General features: G+C 47.9%; 1 protein-coding gene across 2 annotated transcripts in view; it reads right to left on the bottom strand.

Annotated features, from left to right (window-relative positions):
* Positions 1–20,718, bottom strand: part of NUP188 (nucleoporin 188) — a 51,818-nt gene that overhangs the window by 7,562 nt on the left and 23,538 nt on the right. For both annotated transcript variants that reach the window (XM_061604526.1, XM_061604527.1), the window contains 17 exons: positions 19,588–19,708; positions 18,340–18,406; positions 17,141–17,269; positions 16,260–16,393; positions 15,351–15,457; positions 14,248–14,454; positions 13,976–14,145; positions 12,191–12,260; positions 11,737–11,804; positions 10,249–10,444; positions 10,035–10,109; positions 8,815–8,900; positions 5,350–5,495; positions 3,795–3,976; positions 3,212–3,412; positions 1,972–2,064; positions 406–564 (listed from right to left, as the gene is read on the bottom strand). In XM_061604526.1, coding sequence (XP_061460510.1) covers positions 406–564; positions 1,972–2,064; positions 3,212–3,412; positions 3,795–3,976; positions 5,350–5,495; positions 8,815–8,900; positions 10,035–10,109; positions 10,249–10,444; positions 11,737–11,804; positions 12,191–12,260; positions 13,976–14,145; positions 14,248–14,454; positions 15,351–15,457; positions 16,260–16,393; positions 17,141–17,269; positions 18,340–18,406; positions 19,588–19,708 — 2,211 coding nt within the window. The remainder of the gene's footprint in view (positions 1–405; positions 565–1,971; positions 2,065–3,211; positions 3,413–3,794; positions 3,977–5,349; positions 5,496–8,814; positions 8,901–10,034; positions 10,110–10,248; positions 10,445–11,736; positions 11,805–12,190; positions 12,261–13,975; positions 14,146–14,247; positions 14,455–15,350; positions 15,458–16,259; positions 16,394–17,140; positions 17,270–18,339; positions 18,407–19,587; positions 19,709–20,718) is intronic.

The raw sequence follows: 20,718 nt of genomic DNA, 5'->3' as shown, positions 1-20,718 counted from the left end.
GTACAGAACTGAAGCCGGTTAATACAATCTACAATCAGAAGAACAGGATGGGCCCTAAAATATTTGTATTTATTGAATTTATATCCTGCCCTTCCTCCCACAAGGAGCCCAAGGCAGTAAACAATTGATCAAAAAATAAAAGCATCTTTAAAATGTCTTAAATACATTCGTCTCAGGTGTCCTAAGGTTTCCCAATGAGGTCCAAAGCTGTTCTGTTCTTACAGCTTTTCAGAGGAAGCAAAATCTCCCTCTTCTGAAAGGCTTAGGGCTCGACAGCCGCCGTAGACAGCACTCTTGATTTGGCATTTCTGATTGTGTTGTACTGTTTTGTTACTCCTGCAAGCTCCCGTTTTAGAGGGGCAAATTACAAAAGATATGAAAACAAAACACCCATTCCCAACAAACCTGGAGGATGCGCTCTTGATGGACGCCCACAAAGTCCAAGGCATCGGTCAAGAAGTTGTACCGGAGGGTCTTCAGAAGGCGCTCCATCAATGAGATGGAAAGGCGGTAGACGCCAGGCCAGGATGGGGCGTCCAGAGATTTCCGCGAGGAAGCCGGTATCTGCCCACAAGGACCACACCAAACAAAAAGGCAAGTTATTGTTACAGATGTTTCTGAGGGCAAGGCCTCCTTCCCTTCTAGTGGAATTGGATCTCTCCAGAGATGGCAGTGTGACCAGACCCTGCTAACGCTACCGTATTTTCCCCTGTTTATTCCTGCCTCTACTTCCATTCTAAAATTTGCCACGGGAGTAGGGGAAGACAAGTTTTTTCTCTCTCTCTCTCTCATTGCTCTAGAACCCACGGTCATCCAATGAAGCTGAATGTTGGAAGATTCGGGACAGACAAAAGAAAAGGACTTCTTCATAGTTGAACTATGGGATTTGCTCCCACAAGAGGCAGTGATGGCCACCAACTCAGATGGCTGTAAGAGAGGATTAGACATATTCATGGAAGATAAGGAGGCAATCAGTGGCCACTAGCCACAAAGGCTATACTCTGGGTCCTCAGTTGGAGGCAGCATGTCTCTGAATACTGGTTGCCGGGAATCACAACTGGGAAGAGTCGCTGTTGCACTCCGGTCCTGCTTGTGGGCTTCCCATTGGGGCCTCCAGTTGGTCACTGTGAGGATCGGCCTCTGACCTGGCCCTGATGTTCTTAAGGAATACTTTACTCAGCAAATGCCATGCTTAAGCCCCCAAATATCTGAAAGGCCACCTCCTTCTCTACAGACTCTCTTAGTTGTTAAGATCAGCGGAGGGGCCCTCGCGGTGATTCTGCCACCCTCAGCTCAGGGAGCGGCAGCATTGTCTGCGGCAGGTGCTAAGTTATGGAGGAATCCCCCCACAGAAGTGTGCCTGGCACCCTCATTCTACTGCTTTCGTCACAGGCTGAAGACACACATCTTAGACGCTTGAGATGTATGTTTACAGGAGCAACCCTGTTGTTGGGATCATAATTGGTTTTAAACTGCTTTTAATGTTGCATTTTAAATTGTTGCAACCCCCTCTGAGGACCGTAGGGGGCAGGTGGGTAATCAAATCATCATCATCACCACAGTGATGATGCTTCTCTGCTGAAGTAATCAGCTGAAAAGAGGGCTGGCAACCCGTGCCATCACTTAGGCACTAGCAAGCCCTAGATCATCTGTGAAAGGATGTCGGCCTCACTCTGCCAGGTAAAAAAAGGAATGACAAAGGCCTCTCCCCAGAAGCACAGGACAGTAGACGCATCACCCATCCAACCCGCACATGGAGCTAAGCAGGAAGGAACTAGACGGATTGCTCTCCCACACAGGGGGTAAGAGCAACTTAATTTGCAGAGTCTTGCCTAGTGGACAACCCATCCAGCCCAATCCAAGGATCCCCTCCTCCATACAGGAAAATAACACACTCAAGAGGACGCTGCTGCTTCACTGTCAGAGCAAAAGGAGTCTAGAAGAGTCGGGTGGGGTGGGGGGGTCACTCACCTGACCAGCTCCGTTACTGCTCAACTGGTATACGCTCAAGAGGGGCAAGCAGATGCTTTGCATGATGCCAGCTCCAGCCACGGCTGCCGCCCCCTGCAAGAGACAGAGAGATCAATAGCTCTTGGGAAGAAGTATCACTCATCTCCCTCCAGGTGGGGAAGATCACTGAAGTAACCCCAGCACTCTCTCGTCAAGCACAATTCCTTCATCCCGACAAGCCCACCTGACACAATTCCCCACCTTGCCAATGCTCTCCTCTCCACCGAAATCTAACTGTGCGGCTGCATGTTGCATCTGTTCAGGGGTCTGTTGTTGCCGTTATTAATCATTCACACCAGTACTTTAAACTAGACAATGTGCTCACTGATTTATAACCCCGCCCCATTGATTCTTGGAATCTCCATATCTGCAGGCAGTCTGCCAATGAGCATCAGATGCTGGGGACCAGTTTGTTTCCAGGCCCAGATCAAAGTGCTGGTTTTGACCTATAAAGTTTTATGCAGCTCAGGAGCCCAATACCTCAAGGACCACCTCTCCCCACATGAACCAACCCAGACCCTGCACTCGTCATCAGAGGCCCTTCTCCACATGCACAATCTGAGGTGTGGAGGGTGGCAACAAGAACAGCCCCTCTCAGTGGTGGTTCCCCGCTTGTGGAATGCTCTCCCCAGGGAGGCGCTGAAGGCAAAATCACCATCTCTTTTTAGGCACGAGGCAAAAAAGGTCTTTTTCACCCAGGCTATCGGCCCTTAATCTGGAAGGCGTTAGTTATTTGTGGCCTCTTTTAATGGGGCAGGATGTATTCAACCAGTCTTTTTTCCATATCTATATGGATATATTTTTAGGTTCTCATTCTGTTTTGGTTTTTATCCTTGGCTTGAATGTTTGTACTATTTTTGTAAGTCGCTTTGGGTCACTTTTGTGAAAAAGCTACTAATAAATGTAACAAGCACACAAAGCACAATTAGGCCAGCTTTCACACCCTGCTTGTGAGCACCTCCTACAGTGGTGGTGGTGGTGGGGAGGACGTGTTGCTGGACTCCCATCACCCCTGACCACTGGCCATGCTGGCGAGGGCGGAGGGGCGCTGGAGTCCAGCAACGTCAGAAGGACCACCTGTTCCTCACTCCTGTCCCAGGGATTGTCCAGCTGCTGGCAGCTGGGGGAAGGAAGTTTGGCCATGTAGCGCAACACCAGTAAAATGCGCCGAAGGAACAAGCAAAGCTTTGGGGCCTCCCACCTGCTGGGTTCTGGCCAAGGTCAACAGCAGATGCAATGAGGCTTCGGTGAAATGCAGATTCCCCTTCAGCCGCAAGCTGATCTCCAGGGTGGTGAAGAGAGTCGGGAGGATTGGGATCTTGCGGGTCACTTGCAGCCAGTAATCTCCACCCTCGTCCACTTCGCAGAGCTCCTTTGCGAGGTGAAGCCCCAGCACACACACCTGTCAGGAGGGGGAAGAGAGCGGGAGACCTCAGAGGTGCCCAGACAGGGAAGGAGAGTGATGCTCAACGTCAAGGGTAGCTTGGCCTTAAGCAACCCTGGGTTAAATCACTATCTCCCTCCATGCGGGACAGCTGAATGCAGTGGCCTCCCCAAGCGAAGGCAGGAAACGAACTGAGGCCTCGAGGGAGGGAGAGCTAACAACTTCCTTTGACGTTTCAGAGTTCCTTGCCTCCAACAACAGGGGGTGCTAAACCCAACCAGGAGACAGCCAACACCCCAGGGAGAAGACTTAACATTTTTTCCTATTTTGCCACCTCTTGATGTTATTCTTTGTCCTTCTCCTGCCGTGTTTTACAATACTATTGTGGGGTTTTACTTGCCCCGTCTCGCTGGTCCTTCTGCTTATGACGGGAGGCATCGTCCGTTTCCATGCTGTCTTTGTCGTCTGTGGCGTCTCCAGAGGTCAGGCAGTGCCGAGTCTGGTCAAAGAGGGCAATGAATTCCTCTTGGAGTGTTTCGCACACGTTCAGCACCAGCTGGGAATACCGAGGAATCTCACTCACTGTTAATACAAAGGCACACACTGGTTTGATACGGAGCGGACAAAAGCAGAGGGAAACACATTCTTTAGGACGGTATGTGTGGGAACAAAATCCTATTATGGAGTGGGGACCAAATGTGCCCCTCAGGACTCTCCCATGGTCATGCCCACTCCCCAGCCTTGCCCTGTGCCCCCACTCAAGGGCATTTGCCTGGCTGAAACCTCTCTGTAGTGATATGGAGAAGAGTCCAATGTGAACTCGCACAGAAGGAATATTCCAGGAATCCATATAGTGAAGATTTTATTGTAGTCATGAGAGGCAGGCTTCTGCATGGCCCACAGTTGCTTTTTGCTCTCAGCTAGCTGGGCTAGGCAAACAGGCAAATACAAACATCCTCGTGGTTAGCTCAGTTGGTGCATGATCTCATTCTGAAGGTAAGATTGTACAAAACCCCCCAATTGCTCCAGGAGGAAGGGAGTACCCATTTTCTGGCAGTCTACAGAAGAAGAGAGAACTGCATATTAAAATCCAGGTGGGCGACACTTCCCTTTGTCTTTGCCCTGCAGAGAGCGAGTGCGCCCTTGGAGTGACCCCGCTGTGCCTCTGGGGACCAGGCCTGCCTCAATTCGAGGGGTCATGATCACCAATTGAAGGGGAGTTTGTGAGCTTGCTTTGCTTTGCATGCCTACAGACTGCATATATATTCCATCTGTATCATCAATTAATCTTGTTATTCTTAACACAAGTGGACTTGTTCAGTACTGGTATCCCAGGATCTGTTTTGACTGGGCTCTGAGTGGATCAAACCCCCCGGTTAACACAGCGTCCTTCAACTGTGATAATGTCCCTTCCTTTCCTGGACCTGGAGACAAGGATCGGGAGATATGCATATGCCTGTGTTGAAACTTCTGATTCTTGAGTGGTCTGGCATGTAGAAAGGTAAGAGTCGCATTCCATTACTCCGCCCACTTTTACAAGCTCCCCCTCCTCCATCCATATGCATGGTGCTTGACAGATGGGGCAAGACAAGAGGACGGCTCACTGCTCCCAAGGAATCTTCAATCTAATGTTTGCCACCACAGTGGGATATGAGTTCAGTGCAGTTCCGTCTTACTTATGTTCAGGTTTTAGAGAGGGATGAGGACTAAGCAGTTGCACCAACAGCTTCTCTGCTCAGATGTTCCACTAAGGGGCAAGACAAAGCCCTGCAGAACAGGCGTGGGGACATTTTGGCCCTTTGCCGTTCCACCGCTGCCACTCCTAGCAGCTCCAGCAAGCATGGCTATTAGCCGTGGATAACGGGAGCTGTAGTTTAGCAACATCTGGAGGGCCAAAGGTTCCCTGTACCTGCTGTAGAAGCTCCTCCACAGCTGCGCCACCTGCAGCCACCTACCTTTCCTCTCTTTCATCTGCAGGACCGTGATGAGAGCGGAGAATACTTTGGCCTTGGTCTTCTCCATCATCTGCTGGTCTGCCTGGAGCACTGCATCCAGTATCTGCGTCAAGGAATTTATGGTTTTATCCACAGAGCTCAACTCGCTGACAACAGGGACGGTGGGAGGGGAAAAAAGCAAAAAGGGAAGAGAAGCTCTTAAGATACTTAAGTTATAAGCACGTAACATCTTGTCTGCCCTGTGCAACCCGCAGCCCCGTGGGATGCTCAGAGAGTTTGGTTGAGACGAGAACGGCTGCAGAGGTCAACAGCAGGGCTTCTCAAGGGTTTGCCCAAGCAGGCACAAGTCCAGAAGAAGGCGGAGAATTTCCAGTGCAGCCTTCGCCAACCCGATGACCTCCAGATGGTTTAAGGACATAAGAACAGCCTTCCAGATCAGCCCAGTGGCCCATCTAGTCTAGCACCCTGTTCTCAGATGCTGTACGGGAAGCCCGCAAGCAGGACCCAAGTGCAATAGCACTCTCCCCTCTTGCGGTTTCCAGCAAATGGCATTCACAACCATGCTGCCTCCAATCATGGAGGGAAAACATGACCATCGTGGCCAACAGGCATTGATGGCCTTATCCTCCATGAATTTGCCTAAGCCTCTGTTAAAGCCATCCAGGCTGGCAGCCATCACTGCCCCTTTGACTAAGCCCCATAACTATGCTGGCCAGGGTTCATGGGAGCTGTAGTCCAAGCCATCTGATGGCACCAGGTTGAAGGCTGTTCTAGTGGAACATGCATCTTCTCTCAAAGACACTTTTACGGCAGCTCCTGACATTTATTAACCATCTTTTTCGTGGCGCTGTATCAGCTGCCAAGGACACACCCACTCTGAATACCAACCAGACAGAAGGCCCAAATCCAGCACCTGCTTGCTATCATTAGCCAGCAGCAGAGCAGAGGAAGCTTCAAGCTGCACGTTCCAGTCTTCCCATCAAAGGACAATTTCATGTTAAACAATTGTTTGCAATCATGTGCAGCTGCTTTGAGTAGAGGTGCTTAGCACTGGCCACCTTAAGCATGCCAATGGAAGACAAGATACAAATGTGGCACATCTTCTTCACCACAATTGACAGCCCAACTAATAATAATAATAGGAATACTGAGATTATTCCCATTGTATAGATAGGGAAGATAAGATTGCAATCCTAACCCAATTTACATGGTAATAAGCCCCAATGAATTCAACAGGAGTAGATATGACTAGGATTGCTCTGTAAGGCATATTAAATGCCACCTGCACTACACATTTTATTATTTCTATTATTATTTCAATTTATATACCGCCCTTAGCAGAATAGCTCTCAGGGCGGTGAACAAACAAGATAAAATACAATATATCATAATAACAATCATAAAAACATATACAAGCAAACAACAAAAAACACTACAAAAACACAATACGACAAAAATTAAAAATACGGATTAAAAGATTAAAATGGTTAAGAAAATTAAAATGCCTGGGAGCATAAAAAGGTCTTTACCTGGCGCCGAAAAGATAGAAGTGTAGGCGCCAGGCGTACCTCTTCGGGGAGGCTGTTCCACAACTCAGGGGCCACCACAGAAAAGGCCCTAGATCTCGTAACCACCCTCCGGGCTTCCCGATGGGTTGGTACCCGGAGGAGGGCCTTAGATTCTGAACGAAGTGAACGGGTAGGTTCGTATCGAGAGAGGCATACCACAAAGTATTGAGGTCCCACGCCGTGTAAGGCTTTATAGGTAAGAACCAGCACCTTGAATCTCGCCCGGAAGCAAATAGGAAGCCAGTGCAGGCGCGCCAAGACAGGTGTTATATGCGAAGACCGACTGGTCCTCGTCAGTAGTCTGGCAGCTGCGTTCTGCACCAGCTGAAGCTTCCGAATTGTCTTCAGGGGCAGCCCTACGTAGAGCGCATTACAGTAATCCAATCTTGAAGTTACCAGAGCGTGAACAACGGAGGCGAGGTCGTCCCTGTCCAGATAGGGGCGTAGTTGGGCTACCAGACGAAGATGGTAAAACGCATTCCGTGCCACCGAGGCCACTTGGGCCTCGAGAGACAGGGAAGAGTCGAGAAGAACCCCCAAACTACGTACCTGTTCCTTCAGGGGGAGTGTAACCCCATCCAGAACAGGGTTAACATCCACCATCTGAGCAGGGAAGGCATTCACCAACAATGTCTCGGTCTTGTCTGGATTGAGTCTCAGTTTATTAGCTCTCATCCAGTCCATTATCGCGGTCAGGCAACGGTTCAGCACATCAACAGACTCACCTGAAGAAGATGAAAAGGAGAAATAGAGCTGCGTGTCATCAGCATACTGATGGCAACGCACTCCAAAACTCCTGATGACTGCACCCAGCGGCTGCATGTAGATGTTGAAAAGCATGGGGGACAAAACCGACCCCTGAGGGACTCCGCAATGGAGAGTCCATGGTGTCGAGTGATGTTCCCCAAGCACTACCTTCTGGTGACGATCCGCAAAGTAGGAGCGGAACCACTGCCAAGCAGTGCCCCCGACACCCAACTCCGCGAGTCTCCTCAGAAGGATACCATGGTTGATGGTATCAAACGCCGCTGAGAGATCAAGGAGAATCAACAGAGTCACACTCCCCCTGTCCCTCTCCCGACACAGGTTATCATACAGGGCGACCAAGGCTGTTTCGGTGCCAAAACCGGGCCTGAAACCGGATTGAAACGGATCTAGATAATCGGTTTCATCCAAGAGCGCCTGGAGTTGGCTGGCAACCACCCGCTCCAAAACCTTGCCCAGAAAAGGGACATTCGCCACCGGTCTATAGTTGTTTAAATTATCTGGGTCCAAGGAGGGTTTCTTTAAAAGAGGTCTCACTACTGCCTCCTTGAGGCTACCAGGGACCACTCCCTCCCTCAAGGAGGCATTAACCACCTCCTTGGCCCAACCGGTGGTTCCAGCCCTGCCAGCTTTCACTAGCCAAGATGGGCAAGGATCCAGAACAGACGTGGTCGCCCGAACCATTCCAAGCACCTTTTAAAGTACTATGATGCTGCGCTAAACAGTCATGGCTTCCCCCAAAGAATCCTGGGAACTGCTAGGAGACCCCTATTCCCCCTCACAGAGCTACAATTCCCCGAGTTCCCTGGGAAGAGGGACTGACTGTTAAAGCACTCTGGGAATTGTAGCTCTGCGAGGGAATAGCACCCCCTAACAGCACCCCAAACAAACTACAGTTCCCAGGATTCTTTGGGAGAAGCCATGGCTGCTGAAAATGGTATGACACTGCTTTAAATGTAAAGTGCAGATGGGGCCCAAGTTCTGTCTTGTGATTAACAGTATCTCTCCAGGGTATCAGCAAGGGATCTTTCCAAACCACCGCCTGGAGTTGCCAGAGACTGAACCTGGGACCTTCTGCATGCAAGCCATGCACTCCACCACTGAGCTACAGCCTTCCCCCTAAGAGACCTACCTCTTCCACTGTCTCAGCAGGATTAAGAGAAGGGTGCACAGCATGGATCCTAGTTGTAGGCAAGACACAGAAGTGGGAACCAGCAACTGTGGAGAGATTTATTTATTTGAGTCGCCTGGGAAGGTTTTAAAACTGCCTTAATACTTGTTCAAAGCAGCATACAACACCAATCCACAACATGAATCTGAAGCCTAAAATCACAACAACAGAAAAAGTTTAAAAAATAAGATACAAGCCAGTAACAAAACACGCAGGAGGAAAAAGAAGCATGATGGATTCTGCTTACAAAAATGCAACAGAATAAGTTTGACTTGCTTCAGGACAGAGAGAAAGCCACATGGGCACCTCAAAGGAGGGTGTTCCAAAGTCCCAGGCTACAAGAGAAAAGGTCCTAAGTTTTGTGAGCCCCTTTAAGTTAACAAGGTAACTGTTATGCATCCCAAAATCCGACTGGGACAAACATTTCTGTTGATAGTGCTCATTTACATACTGCCAAAAAGGGAAATGAAGAAACACAGACTCCAGGGCACTATGAATGCTTTAAAAAAACCCGGGGGAAGCAGCTGTACAGTTTGTGTGTATGTGTGTGTGTGTAACAGGGAAGAGGCCTATTTAATTTAAATATTTCTCTCTGTCTCTCCAGACATTTACCGTTTGCATGGAATCAACTCAAGGTATGAAGGAGTGCAGATTTCTCTCCTGCACTGACTGGGGAGCAAAATAACCTGGCACTACCTTTTAGGGCAGGCAAAGGGACCCTTGGGCCCTTCAGATGTTGCTCAACAACTCCCATCAGTCCCAGCAAGCATGACGAGTGAACAGGGATGATGCCAGTTGTCATTCAGCAACACCTGAGGGGCCAAAGGTTCCACACACTTGTTTTAGGGCAAGACCCACAATTGCTAGGCCATGGGGTGGGACTTATACCCTATCCCCAGCTACTGTCCGTGCCTGCCCCTTTGAAGGACTACTCAGCTAGAACCTTTGGAATGATGTGCTCTGAACACCCTCTCATATTCCAAATCTTTACTTGCTAGCAAGGAGAAGTTAATATTGATTTTAGATGCTCTTGACTTAAGATAGCTGGGGGGGAAAGCGTAACACTTCAAATTTTGGGAGAGCTTGACCCCATCACTATCAAGTTCAACAGCTGTCTATCCAAGCCCTGTTGAAACCTATCGGTCCTTAAAAATTGACCATATTCAAATACTAGCACTCACCAAAGCCTTTGTCCCACTCAGGACCTCCAGGAACAGCTGCTGGACCTCAGAATCAGTCAAGTGCATGATGTCGGCCTGAGAAGATCAAAGCCCATCATTAAAAGTAGAATGAGAGGAAATCACCCCCTTTTTTCCCATGAAATGCAATTCAATCCATCTCCTCCATCCCATTCACTTTTCCAGACAGGAAGCAAAGAGACGCAAATGCCCTCACATGGTTTGCAGAAACGATCAGCATCATCCGCCAGGCGGAGATCAGCATCTGGTACTCAGACATGGAGGTGCAGCCGCTGCCCTCGGTCTCCGCCATGTGGAACGCCAGGGACAGCACGTAGCCCGACCAGTAGGCAAAACGCTTCTCCGTGGAAAACTTCTGCAGTGTGTCTTTCAGCGACTGGTCCAAAGAACCCCTGCACCCAAATGAGAAAAAAAAAGGAAGCTGAGAGCCTTTTCGGCTACCTTCGGGTATGCAGAAAGGCGGAGTTCTCCTCCCCCACTGTAGCAGCCTTGGCCAATCTGGCACACACACACCCCAGATGTTTTGGACTACAACTCCCATCATCCCCAGCTAGCTGATGGGATTTGCAGTCCAAAACATCTGGAAGGCACCCAGTTGGCAAAAGCTGCCCAAAAGAATTGGCATCAGCGCTCCAGCAGATAGGTCAGATAATGAAAAACAACATTTCGACCAGGTGTGGTGGGGAATCTCTGGCCCTCCAGATGCTGCTATATGCTATAACACCCATCATGGTGATGGCCCAGGCCTGCTGGGGTTGATGGGGGTTGTTGTTCAGCAACATCTGGAGGACCAAAGGACAAGGCAGCTGGAAGGCAACTTTGCCACAAAGTGTTGGTGACGGCTCAAAGGAGGATTGGACAAATTCCTGGATGGATGGCCTATTTGGCCAGGGCAGCTACACAGAGTATGGCAGAAGTGGTATGCCAGCCAATGCCCTATGTTGGGACAAACAAGGGGGAAAACTCTGTTGCCTTTACCCCCTGCTTGTGGCCCTCCCAGACCCAGCTGCCCGGCCACTGTGGGAAAGAAGTTGCTAGATGGACCTTTGGGGTCTGATGCAAACCAATGGGCGCTCAGTTCAGGATGAAGGAAAGTCCTGCCCCACCAGCAGAGGCAGGTCCAGTAGGGCAAGGGGGGTACTGCCCCACCAGCCCGAGTCTGCCCTCAGCCTGCTCCCACCTGCCTGATTTCTTTCTTACAACCGCTCCAGGCACTGCCTGCATCACTGCCAGTAGTTTGAATAAGCCACGTTCCCCCGAGACAGGGCGTCACAGGGAACTGTGGTTAGTTTGGAACTGAAAGCGGAAGCTTTTGAACCTCACCAGTTGAAAAAGAAAGAGTGGGGAGGAAAGCATGCAAGTTGGAGGCTTGTACAGGGCTCTTGCGCTAACAAACAGATGAGTTTTAATGCTGCGCAAAAGAGAAATCCAGAGCAACAGCTGCTCCAGTGGAAACTCATTGCGCAGCAGATTGCACAATCTGTTGTGCAACAAAATTACCAGCAACCTTCTTGTGCGTTCTCTTGCACAAAACAACATTCTGCTGGCACAACACATTTCGCCAGAGGAATAAGCATATTGCAACGTGACTTTTAACTTAGTGCTACATGGGATACAGCCCATAGTTTCCTGTTACTGGCCCAATGGGGCACTACCTCTCAGGTATGCTCTGAACAATACTCACTTGACCACATAGTAGATCTCCAGACAAATTATTTTCATGATCAAAGCACAGGTGTCCAAGACACTGAGCTGCAAATGAGAGAATGAGAGAATACCAAGCTGATGGCCCTGTCTCTCCAACCCCCTGGTCAGCCAGAAAGCAAAGAGAGGGCTTGAATCAAAGCTGCTTGGGCACGCTTCATGTCCTCCTTCCGTCGAGGACGCAGATGATAACAGGCAGGCCTCACATAAACGGGGACGAAGGAACGTGGTAGAAGGCACATCACGCTCTCCTCCCCACCCACCCCAAGTATTATTATTACTACTAGTCGCTTGTCACCCAAATGTCTCCAAGCGACTTTCAATGCATTCAAATAACATAATTCTAATATATTACACCATTTACAAATTCATACAACACCTACAATTCATTAACACAGAGAGAACTAGCTCTACCAACTGTGGGCACAACTCACCTCGGATGTTTCAGAAGGTGGAGGTAGGGTTCCAAAGAGTGGATTGGTTAAATTTCCCCAAAACTTTGGCCTAAAAATTTGCAAAGACCACACTAATTAGCGACTGCTCTCATTTTTGCAATGTCAAGCATTCCTAATGATAGAATATCAGACCAAAAGGAGCCCACCTATCCCAACAACCAATTTCCTACACTGGACAACCAGATGGCTCTAGGAAGCTCACCACACTTCCTCTGGCTTCAGATGCCTCCAGGAAGCCCACAAGGCATGAAAGCAGCTGCTCTCTCATGTTGCTGCCCCCCAAGCAACGGGTACTTGGTGGGAGACTGCCTTTGAACATGGATGCTCCATTTAGCTGTTGTGGTCAAGAGACTAATCCTCCACAGATTTGTCTAACTGGGGAAGGGCCTTAGCTCAGCAACAGATCATCTGCCTTGAGTGCAGAAGGTCCCAGGTTCAATCCCAGGCATCTCCAGATAGGGCTGGGAGCGTCCCCTGCATGAAACCCAAGAGAGCCACTGCCAGTCAGTGTAGACAACACTGATCCTTTTGGACCAATGGTCTGACCCAGTATAAGGCAGCTTCCGATGTGCCTAATTTCCTTTCAAAGCCATCTAAGGTGGTGGTTTAAGTGAGGCCAAAGAAAGCTCCCTTGGAAGGCAGTTTCATAATCTCGGTGCCACCACTGAGAAAGCCCCTGGGGAAACACAGAGCAAGGTCTCCAGTAATTACGCAACAGCCTTGACATGGGAGATGCCGGTTCACAACAAAGCAAGCCCCATATATGCAACTTGGATCCATCATCAGCCTGCTCGCCAAAGAACCCTGAACAAAGTTTCAGCCTTCTCATAAAAAAGCCATTTTGTGAAAGGCATCCACTTCCTCCTCAAAGGATGGGACGCAACCAGCTGCCTGGAATAACCAGATGCTGTCCAGGAATGGCTTCCATTAACTGACAAAGACCAAAGCCACGGCGAGAAAAAAGGAAGCTAGTTCCGAAAAGGGCAATCAGAATGGTCAAGGAGATGGAGCGACTCCGTGTGGAAAGGATGCAGCATTTGAGGCTTTTTTGTTTAAAGAAAAGGCAAGCAAGAGGTGACATGATGTGTATAAAACTATGCATGGCGTGGAGAAACTGGATAGAGAAAAGATTTTCTCCCTTTTGCATAACACTAGGACTTGTGGACATCCAATGAAGCTGAAAGCTGAAAGATTCAGGTCAGACAAAAGAAAGGACAGCGTGTAGTTAAACTATGGAATTAATTCCTGTGAGAAGTAGTGATCGCCACCAACCTGGATGGCCTTAAAAGAGGATTAGACAAATTCATGGAGGATCAGGCTATCAGTGGCTACTAGCCATGATGGTTATGCTCTACCTCCAAAATGGGAAGCAGTATGCTTCTGTATACCATGCTGGAAACTGCAGGAGAGGAGAGTGCTGTGGCGCTCAGGCCCTGCTTTTCATAACGGGCAATCTGGTTGGTTACTGTTAAAATAGGGTGCTGGATTAGAAGGGCCATTGGCCTGATCCAGCAGGGCTTTCCTTATGTTCTTAGTTCCAGCCGCTTCTGGTTGAAGTGCTTCCTATTTAGAAACTTGTCCAAAATGATTCCCTGCTTCGTTTGGCAAGTAGCCATAATCTCTGGAAGCCTGATGATTATATCTTTGTTAAGTCATCTTGATAAATTAGTTTCAGTATCTAGGAACATGTAACTGTGTTTGCAGCGGTAGTTACAGCTTTGAGGGTCCTCAGCGCAAGAGGAGGCAAGAAAGTTAAGTGCTCACTTGGTCCGTAGAACCAACATGGCGCTATCCCGGCGGTCCTCCCACAGGGCGTGGAGGAAGGCAATTGCGGCTCGCTGAAGGAGGGGAGGGCACCAGTAGCGCTCCTGCTGCTTGGAGTCTATCAGCTCCAAGACTACGTGAAGGCAGCTCCACTCGCCTAAGCTGAATTCCTAAGAACAAACAGCAAGGGGTGGGGGGAGAGGAGAGAAACTAAGGTGACGGAGGGGAAGTGCAATTGCTCACTCGAGAAAGAATTCGCATTTGAGGTTCACCTTTGACCCATCACTCCCGTCTTTCACTTCCAGGTTGAGAAATAGCTCAATGAGTCCAGGCTGCGTTTCTACAGCCACGGTGAGGAACTCGAGAATCATGACTTTGATGCGCATGTCCTCAATTTTGCTCTGCAGGCGGGTCAGGAAGGCGTCACGGATGGCAGCAGCGTCATTTCCAAGGCAGGCATAGACGGACATCGGAGCAACCTGAAAAGGAGGAAGGGAGGGGTGTAAGGAAGGCTATTCAACTATTTAGGATTCCTCTTAAGAGTGTTGGACTACGACCTGGGAGACCAGCGTTCGAATCTCCACACAGCCGTGAAGCTCACTGGGTGACCTTGGGCCAGTCGCTGCCTCTCAGCCTCAGAGGAAGGCAATGGTAAACCACCTCTGAATACTGCCTTACCATGACAACCCTATTCATAGGGGCGCCGTAAGTCGGGATCGACTTGCAGGCAGTCCATTTCCATGTCATATTCAACCTACTCATATTACTGTCCTCTTTTAACGAGCCTCTCCAGACACATGATTTGGCTTACATCTGTTTTAAAATTAGTTTTAAATGTTTAATTCTTTCTAGATGTTTTAAATGTTTTCAATAGGTTTTTATTTTTAACTGATTTTTATTTATCACAGATGTGTTTGCTGCCCTGTGCTCCTCTAGGAGGAAGGGAGGGATATCAGTTTAATAAATAAAACAAAACAAGACCCTACTGAAGAACCACAGCTGCAAAAACCCGATCCAAATTTAAAAAAAGAAAGTTCTGAAATGCTTTTAAAAGATGCCTAGGCATTCACGGGTCTTCAGCTTACTCAAGAGAGGTTGACCTTGGATGCTGAAACAGGGAAAGCAGAGGTCTCAAATACGTCAGATCTAATCTACCAAAGCTTTATAGCACTGATTGGGGAATCTCTAGGCCAGGGGCCAAATGCAGCCCAACGCTTTCCACAGTAGAGGTCCCAGAAATCCCCGGATATCCTTACCCTCATGGGTGGGCATATTCCCCAACTCACAGGGTACCCTAATTTTCAAGGATAGAGAAACAAGGCAAAGCTACCAAAAAACAAAAGCCCACTCATGAGCAGAAAATAAAAAGGTGTACCGTGGCCAGTCGCTTCAGAAGCTGGATAGCGAGGCGTGGCAAGGCCGGGTCATGTTTATGGTAGATGTACTTGGCCAAGATGGCAATCAGATTGTTCCTGTGGGCACCTGACAAAAAATAATAATAATCACAAACAGCATGAATGCATCTCTGAGGAAAGTATTTCCTTATGAAGGACATTTAAAAGGAAATTAAAAAAGCTTCCCCAGACGGCCAGATTCCTATCTGAAAACGTGACTTTTGCAAACTACATATAGGTGGCGGACACCTATTTGGACATTTGGATGGCATTTTATCGATTTATCGACTTAGATTAGGATGGATGTACTGATGGTTGATTGTACTTTTAATGTGTGCTGATAAGTTTTTCTTCTTATTCCTCCCCTCCCCGTTCTCATTTTTCTTTCTTTGCTAAATACATTATTTTTAAAAAAAGAAATCAAGGAAAGCTACATATAGGTTGTTTATGCATAAGACAAGCTTATGGCATTCCTGGCTAGACAGCACAAAAGGTACATCAAAGCAAACATGGATTTTGCAAGCCCTTTATGGTCGCTAAGAAACTTATGCTGGGCCTGGAAGGATAAACACCCACCATCTATTGTGCAATGGTCTGAAACCCTTAATGCCCTTGCTATGTTTAAGCTCACTATTTAGAAACACCAGTGTCGCTTGGATACCTATTTGGACATCTGGATGGCACACACTGAGCTATATGTATCAACTAAGATGGACATACTGATTGTTATTGTATTGTTAATTTGAGCTGATGGGGGGAATTCTTTTTTGTTTTTCTAGGGTTTCCATCCCCCTTTTTTCTTATTCTTTTCTTTTCCCCTCTTTTGTTCTCTTTTCCTTATTAAATCTGCAATAAAAAAACAATTAAAAAAATAATAGACATGTACATACCATGCTGGGTAAGAGCATGCTCAAGGGGAGACACCACACTGGACGGCGGTTTCAACCGGATGACGTTATTGGTGACCGAGAAGGCCAGTTTCACAGTCTGGATGAGCAGCTGGCCCTGGCCCTGAGACTCGTCACTGCGAGGTCAGCAAGAATTGCTTTAGAACCCATCATTCCCACTGTACTTTTCAAAGCACGTGGACCACACAAGAGGCTGCCAGCCAGAGACTTGGCTAGTTGCCTCAAATCAGCGCACAGAACTCAACCCCCCCCCTTAGGGCTGTACAGTCGCAATGACAGCAGACACAGCACTGGCAGAGTTCCCTTGAGAGTCTCCACTCATGACCTATGCCATGCCTCCTTGGGTTCCAGGTGAATAAGAACACCAGAAGAGCCAGGCTCTTCTGGATCAGACCAAAGGGGCCCATCTAGTCCAACATCCTGTTCTCACAGTGGCCAACCAGGTGCATCTTCTAGGAAACCCACAAGCAGGACCTGAGCGCAACAGCAGTTCTCCCTGCTTAAGTTTCTCTGCAACTGGTATTCAGAGGTAGACTGCTTCTGGACACAGAGGTTCTAGCACCTCTCCCCTCCTTTGGTTCCCAGCAACTGGCATTCAGAAACATATTGCCTCCGGACAGTGGAGGTGCACCCTATTACCTGTTCACCTGGGCTTTTGGTGGTTCGTTTAACTTCTGTTTCACCACACCTGCCGCTTGGCTTTCTGGCTTCCGGAACTGTTTAACTGCTCCATTTCATTTCCTATCATTTTATTTGCTACAACGCCAAGCGTTGCTGTTGTATCTGCTGTGGTTTATGAAACAATGGTGCTTGGGACAGAGAGGGGCCATACAAATTTCAACAAACAAGAAATGGAGCATCACCTGCTGGACTGTGATGCCATCACCATATCAATGGTGTCCACACCAATGCCCATGATGTTGATGACCGCCTGTCCGGCTTCAGTATTGGCCAGGCTGAAGATGCAAAGGGACTGCAGGCTGGGAGCATTGCTGGCGGGAAAAAATTCGAGAGCGCAGATCTCAGCTAGAAGTAAGAGTGAAGTTCCTGCAAAAATCAGCACTGAAAAAGGCAACAGAGTGATGATGTCTTTGTGACTCTGCCACACACACACCTTCTCTATTGTCTTTTCAGTGCCTGCTAAAGATGTTTCTCTTTCAACAGGCTTTCCAAAATCTTAATCCCAGTTGGTATTCATCTGCCATTTGAATTGATTTTCTGTACAGGCTGTTGTTGCTTTTAAACTGTTTTTATATTTGTAGTTGTTTTTATACACAGACTGTTTTTAATACATGCAACTGTTTTATATATATTATATTGTAAATCACTTCAGGATGCCTGATGGGGAGCAATTCATAAATGAACAACAGCAACAAATGAATAACCACAAAGAACAACTCTTCAACTCCCAATATCTATTAATTCATTCCATTTATAGCCAACCCTTCCTCCTAAAGAAGCCTACGACACGAAACACATCAATTAAAAAAACAATTAAAAAGAAAACATTCTAAGAACAGTCAAAAAAACATTTTCTCAGCCAGAGATCTCAGTGTTGCCAGAAGTGTGTTTTAGCTATCAAGTGCCTGGGTAAACAGGAATGTTTTTAAATTCCCCCTGAAAGTCAATAAAGAGGGAGACAGATGACCTCACTAGGGAAGGCGTTCCACATGTGGGAAACCATCACTGAAAAGGCCCTGTCACGGGTCAACGCCAACTCATTTGTTAGAGAATGAAGTCTGCATGGGCCTATGGATTTGGTTTGTTCGTTTGTTTGTTTAGAAAAGTAGGGGGAAATAGAGGGACTCTAACGGAAGTTTATAGCTCAGAGGTTAAAAACACACACTTTGCCCGCAGAAGGTCCCAGGTTCAATCCACGGCATCTCGTTAGAAAAGGATCCATACACAGGTGATGCTAGGATCAGGTACAAGGAAAAGACCTCTCTCCACCAGAGACCCTGGAAAGCTGCTGCCAGTCAGAATAGACACTACTGGACCAGGTGAACAAACAGTCTGACCTGACATATAAGGATCCTTCCTGTGACTTCTAAGCTGTCTTTACCTGCTATGAGGATCCATTTCAGGGCACAGGTTCAGGATAGCATGGATCAGCTGCAGAATAAGACAACCTGAAAAACATTAGGAAAGGGGAAGCAATTTTCAGGTGGTGGTGAGGAGTGGACTTTAAACTGCCAATGTTTTGTGCCTACAGCTATGCTTCTGGAATTATTTCAATTAAAAAGAGACACTATGTCAGGACTTGTCATCCACACAGATCCCTTCCCCTCACTTTCCCTGAGAGGTGCTCTGCACAGGAGTTGGAGATCCGGGTGTTATGTGAAGACAATGGGGCCAGCTCCAAGACTGGAAGACAGGATGGTATAGAGGTAAGAGCCCATCTGTAGGATGAATGAATGTACATGCATGCAAACACACACTCTTACAGCAAGGAGAAAAAAATGTTTCCATTTCACAAAAGGTCCCTGCATCCTCCTTTTCTGGGGGAGGGGGGGAAGCAAGATCTTCTCATTTTTTTCTAGGAACTGAGAAAGGCTAGTGTTGCCTGTAGCCTCTCTTTCGCTGCCTCCAACATCACGTGTTTCCTAGCTCTAGGTAAAGCATTCCCCTTGCCTGAGCCATTCATACCTCCGCATGGGGTGGGGGGCAAAGGATAAGAGATACAGTAGGGCCCCGCATTACGGCGTTCCACTTTAAGGCGTTCTGCTGATGCGGCGCCTTTCATTTTCAATTTTAAAGGGTTTTTTCCCCCTGTTGTGCCATTTTTGCGTCATTTTTGCGCGACGCGGCCCATTAAAGTCAATGGGGTTCCACTTTACGGCGTTTTCCATTTTACGGTGGGGGTCCGGAATGGAACCCGCCGTATAAGCGGGGTCCTACTGTATAAAAGTTGTAGAGAATCTAGCCTCAAACACTCTCAAGTACCCAGCAGAGCACAGGCACCATGCCACCCCAGATTCCCCTGTAAATTAAGGAGCTCCCTAAAGGTGGGGTGGTATTTCTAGAGATAGAGGAGAAGGAGAAGAGTGTTGCAAAAGATCACTGCCATCTGTCTCGTCCCACTGATGCCCTGGGATGAGAACGTAAGAAAAGCCCTGCTGGATCCTAGCCCAATATAAAATAAACTGGACTAAAACTAAACATGAAAATAAGCAGGACTAAAACTAATCAGGACATTACAATGCAGTCAAACAGCAGAAATCCAAATCCTAAGAGAAAAGGTTATGGAGCCTCCCAAGGAGGAGGTAGAGAACTTGATAGCAAAAAGCCTCAGCACCAACCCCGAGCTCACCGATTCGTTCTCTCACGCCGCGGGAGTTGTAGCGCCACTTGTGGTAGTTTGGGAGCATCTCCTTCAGGACAAACACGATGCAGGGCACCAAACCTTGGCTCTGGGTGCTGCCAAGCTGCCCCTAAGAGAGGAGCCGCCAAGACGGCAAAACAAGCAAACAGAAATCTTAAGCTTTTTTGTTGTCTCTTGCTTCTAAATCCTGTTTGCACTTTTGTATGTTTGGCATTTGTTTTTTGATTTTAGTGATGTGTTTTTGGATGGTGCTTTGGATACTTTGTAGAAAAGCAGGATGATAGCAACGACAGCTAAACTAAACAGGAAACTACAACACAATGAAACAGCAGAAATCCAAACATTTCATACTGAGTTTTTCCCCATCAAGCCTAGGAATAACAGAACATAAGAAGAGCTCTGGTAGATCAGGCCAAAGGAGGCCCATCTACTCCAGCCTCCTGTTCCCACAGTGGCCAACCAGATGCCCCAGTAGAAGCCCCCAAGCAGGACCTGAGCAGCACGCTCCCTCTCTTGCAGTATTCAGAAGCAGCTACTGCTTCCAACAGTGCAGGCAGAACATATCCACCAGAGTTAGTAGCCATCAATATCCGCCATGGATTTCGCTAATCCTCTTTTAAAGACATCCAAGCTGGTGGCCATCACTGCCACCAACCAAGTCTAAATTCCTAAAGCAGCTTTCTCCAACCTGGTGCACTCTGGAGGTTGCCGGCCTTCAGCCCCAATGATCCCTGCCAAGCTGCCCCTAAGACAGGAGCCGCCAAGACGGCAAAACAAGCAAACAGAAATCTTAAGCTTTTTTGTTGTCTCTTGCTTCTAAATCCTGTTTGCACTTTTGTATGTTTGGCATTTGTTTTTTGATTTTAGTGATGTGTTTTTGGATGGTGCTTTGGATACTTTGTAGAAAAGCAGGATGATAGCAACGACAGCTAAACTAAACAGGAAACTACAACACAATGAAACAGCAGAAATCCAAACATTTCATACTGAGTTTTTCCCCATCAAGCCTAGGAATAACAGAACATAAGAAGAGCTCTGGTAGATCAGGCCAAAGGAGGCCCATCTACTCCAGCCTCCTGTTCCCACAGTGGCCAACCAGATGCCCCGGTAGAAGCCCCC

Source organism: Rhineura floridana, chromosome 20 (genome assembly GCF_030035675.1).
Source record: "Rhineura floridana isolate rRhiFlo1 chromosome 20, rRhiFlo1.hap2, whole genome shotgun sequence".
Classification (NCBI taxonomy): Eukaryota; Metazoa; Chordata; class Lepidosauria; order Squamata; family Rhineuridae; genus Rhineura; species Rhineura floridana.
The sequence above is the reverse complement of the archived record's forward strand: the minus strand, read 5'-3'. Positions and strand labels throughout refer to the sequence as shown.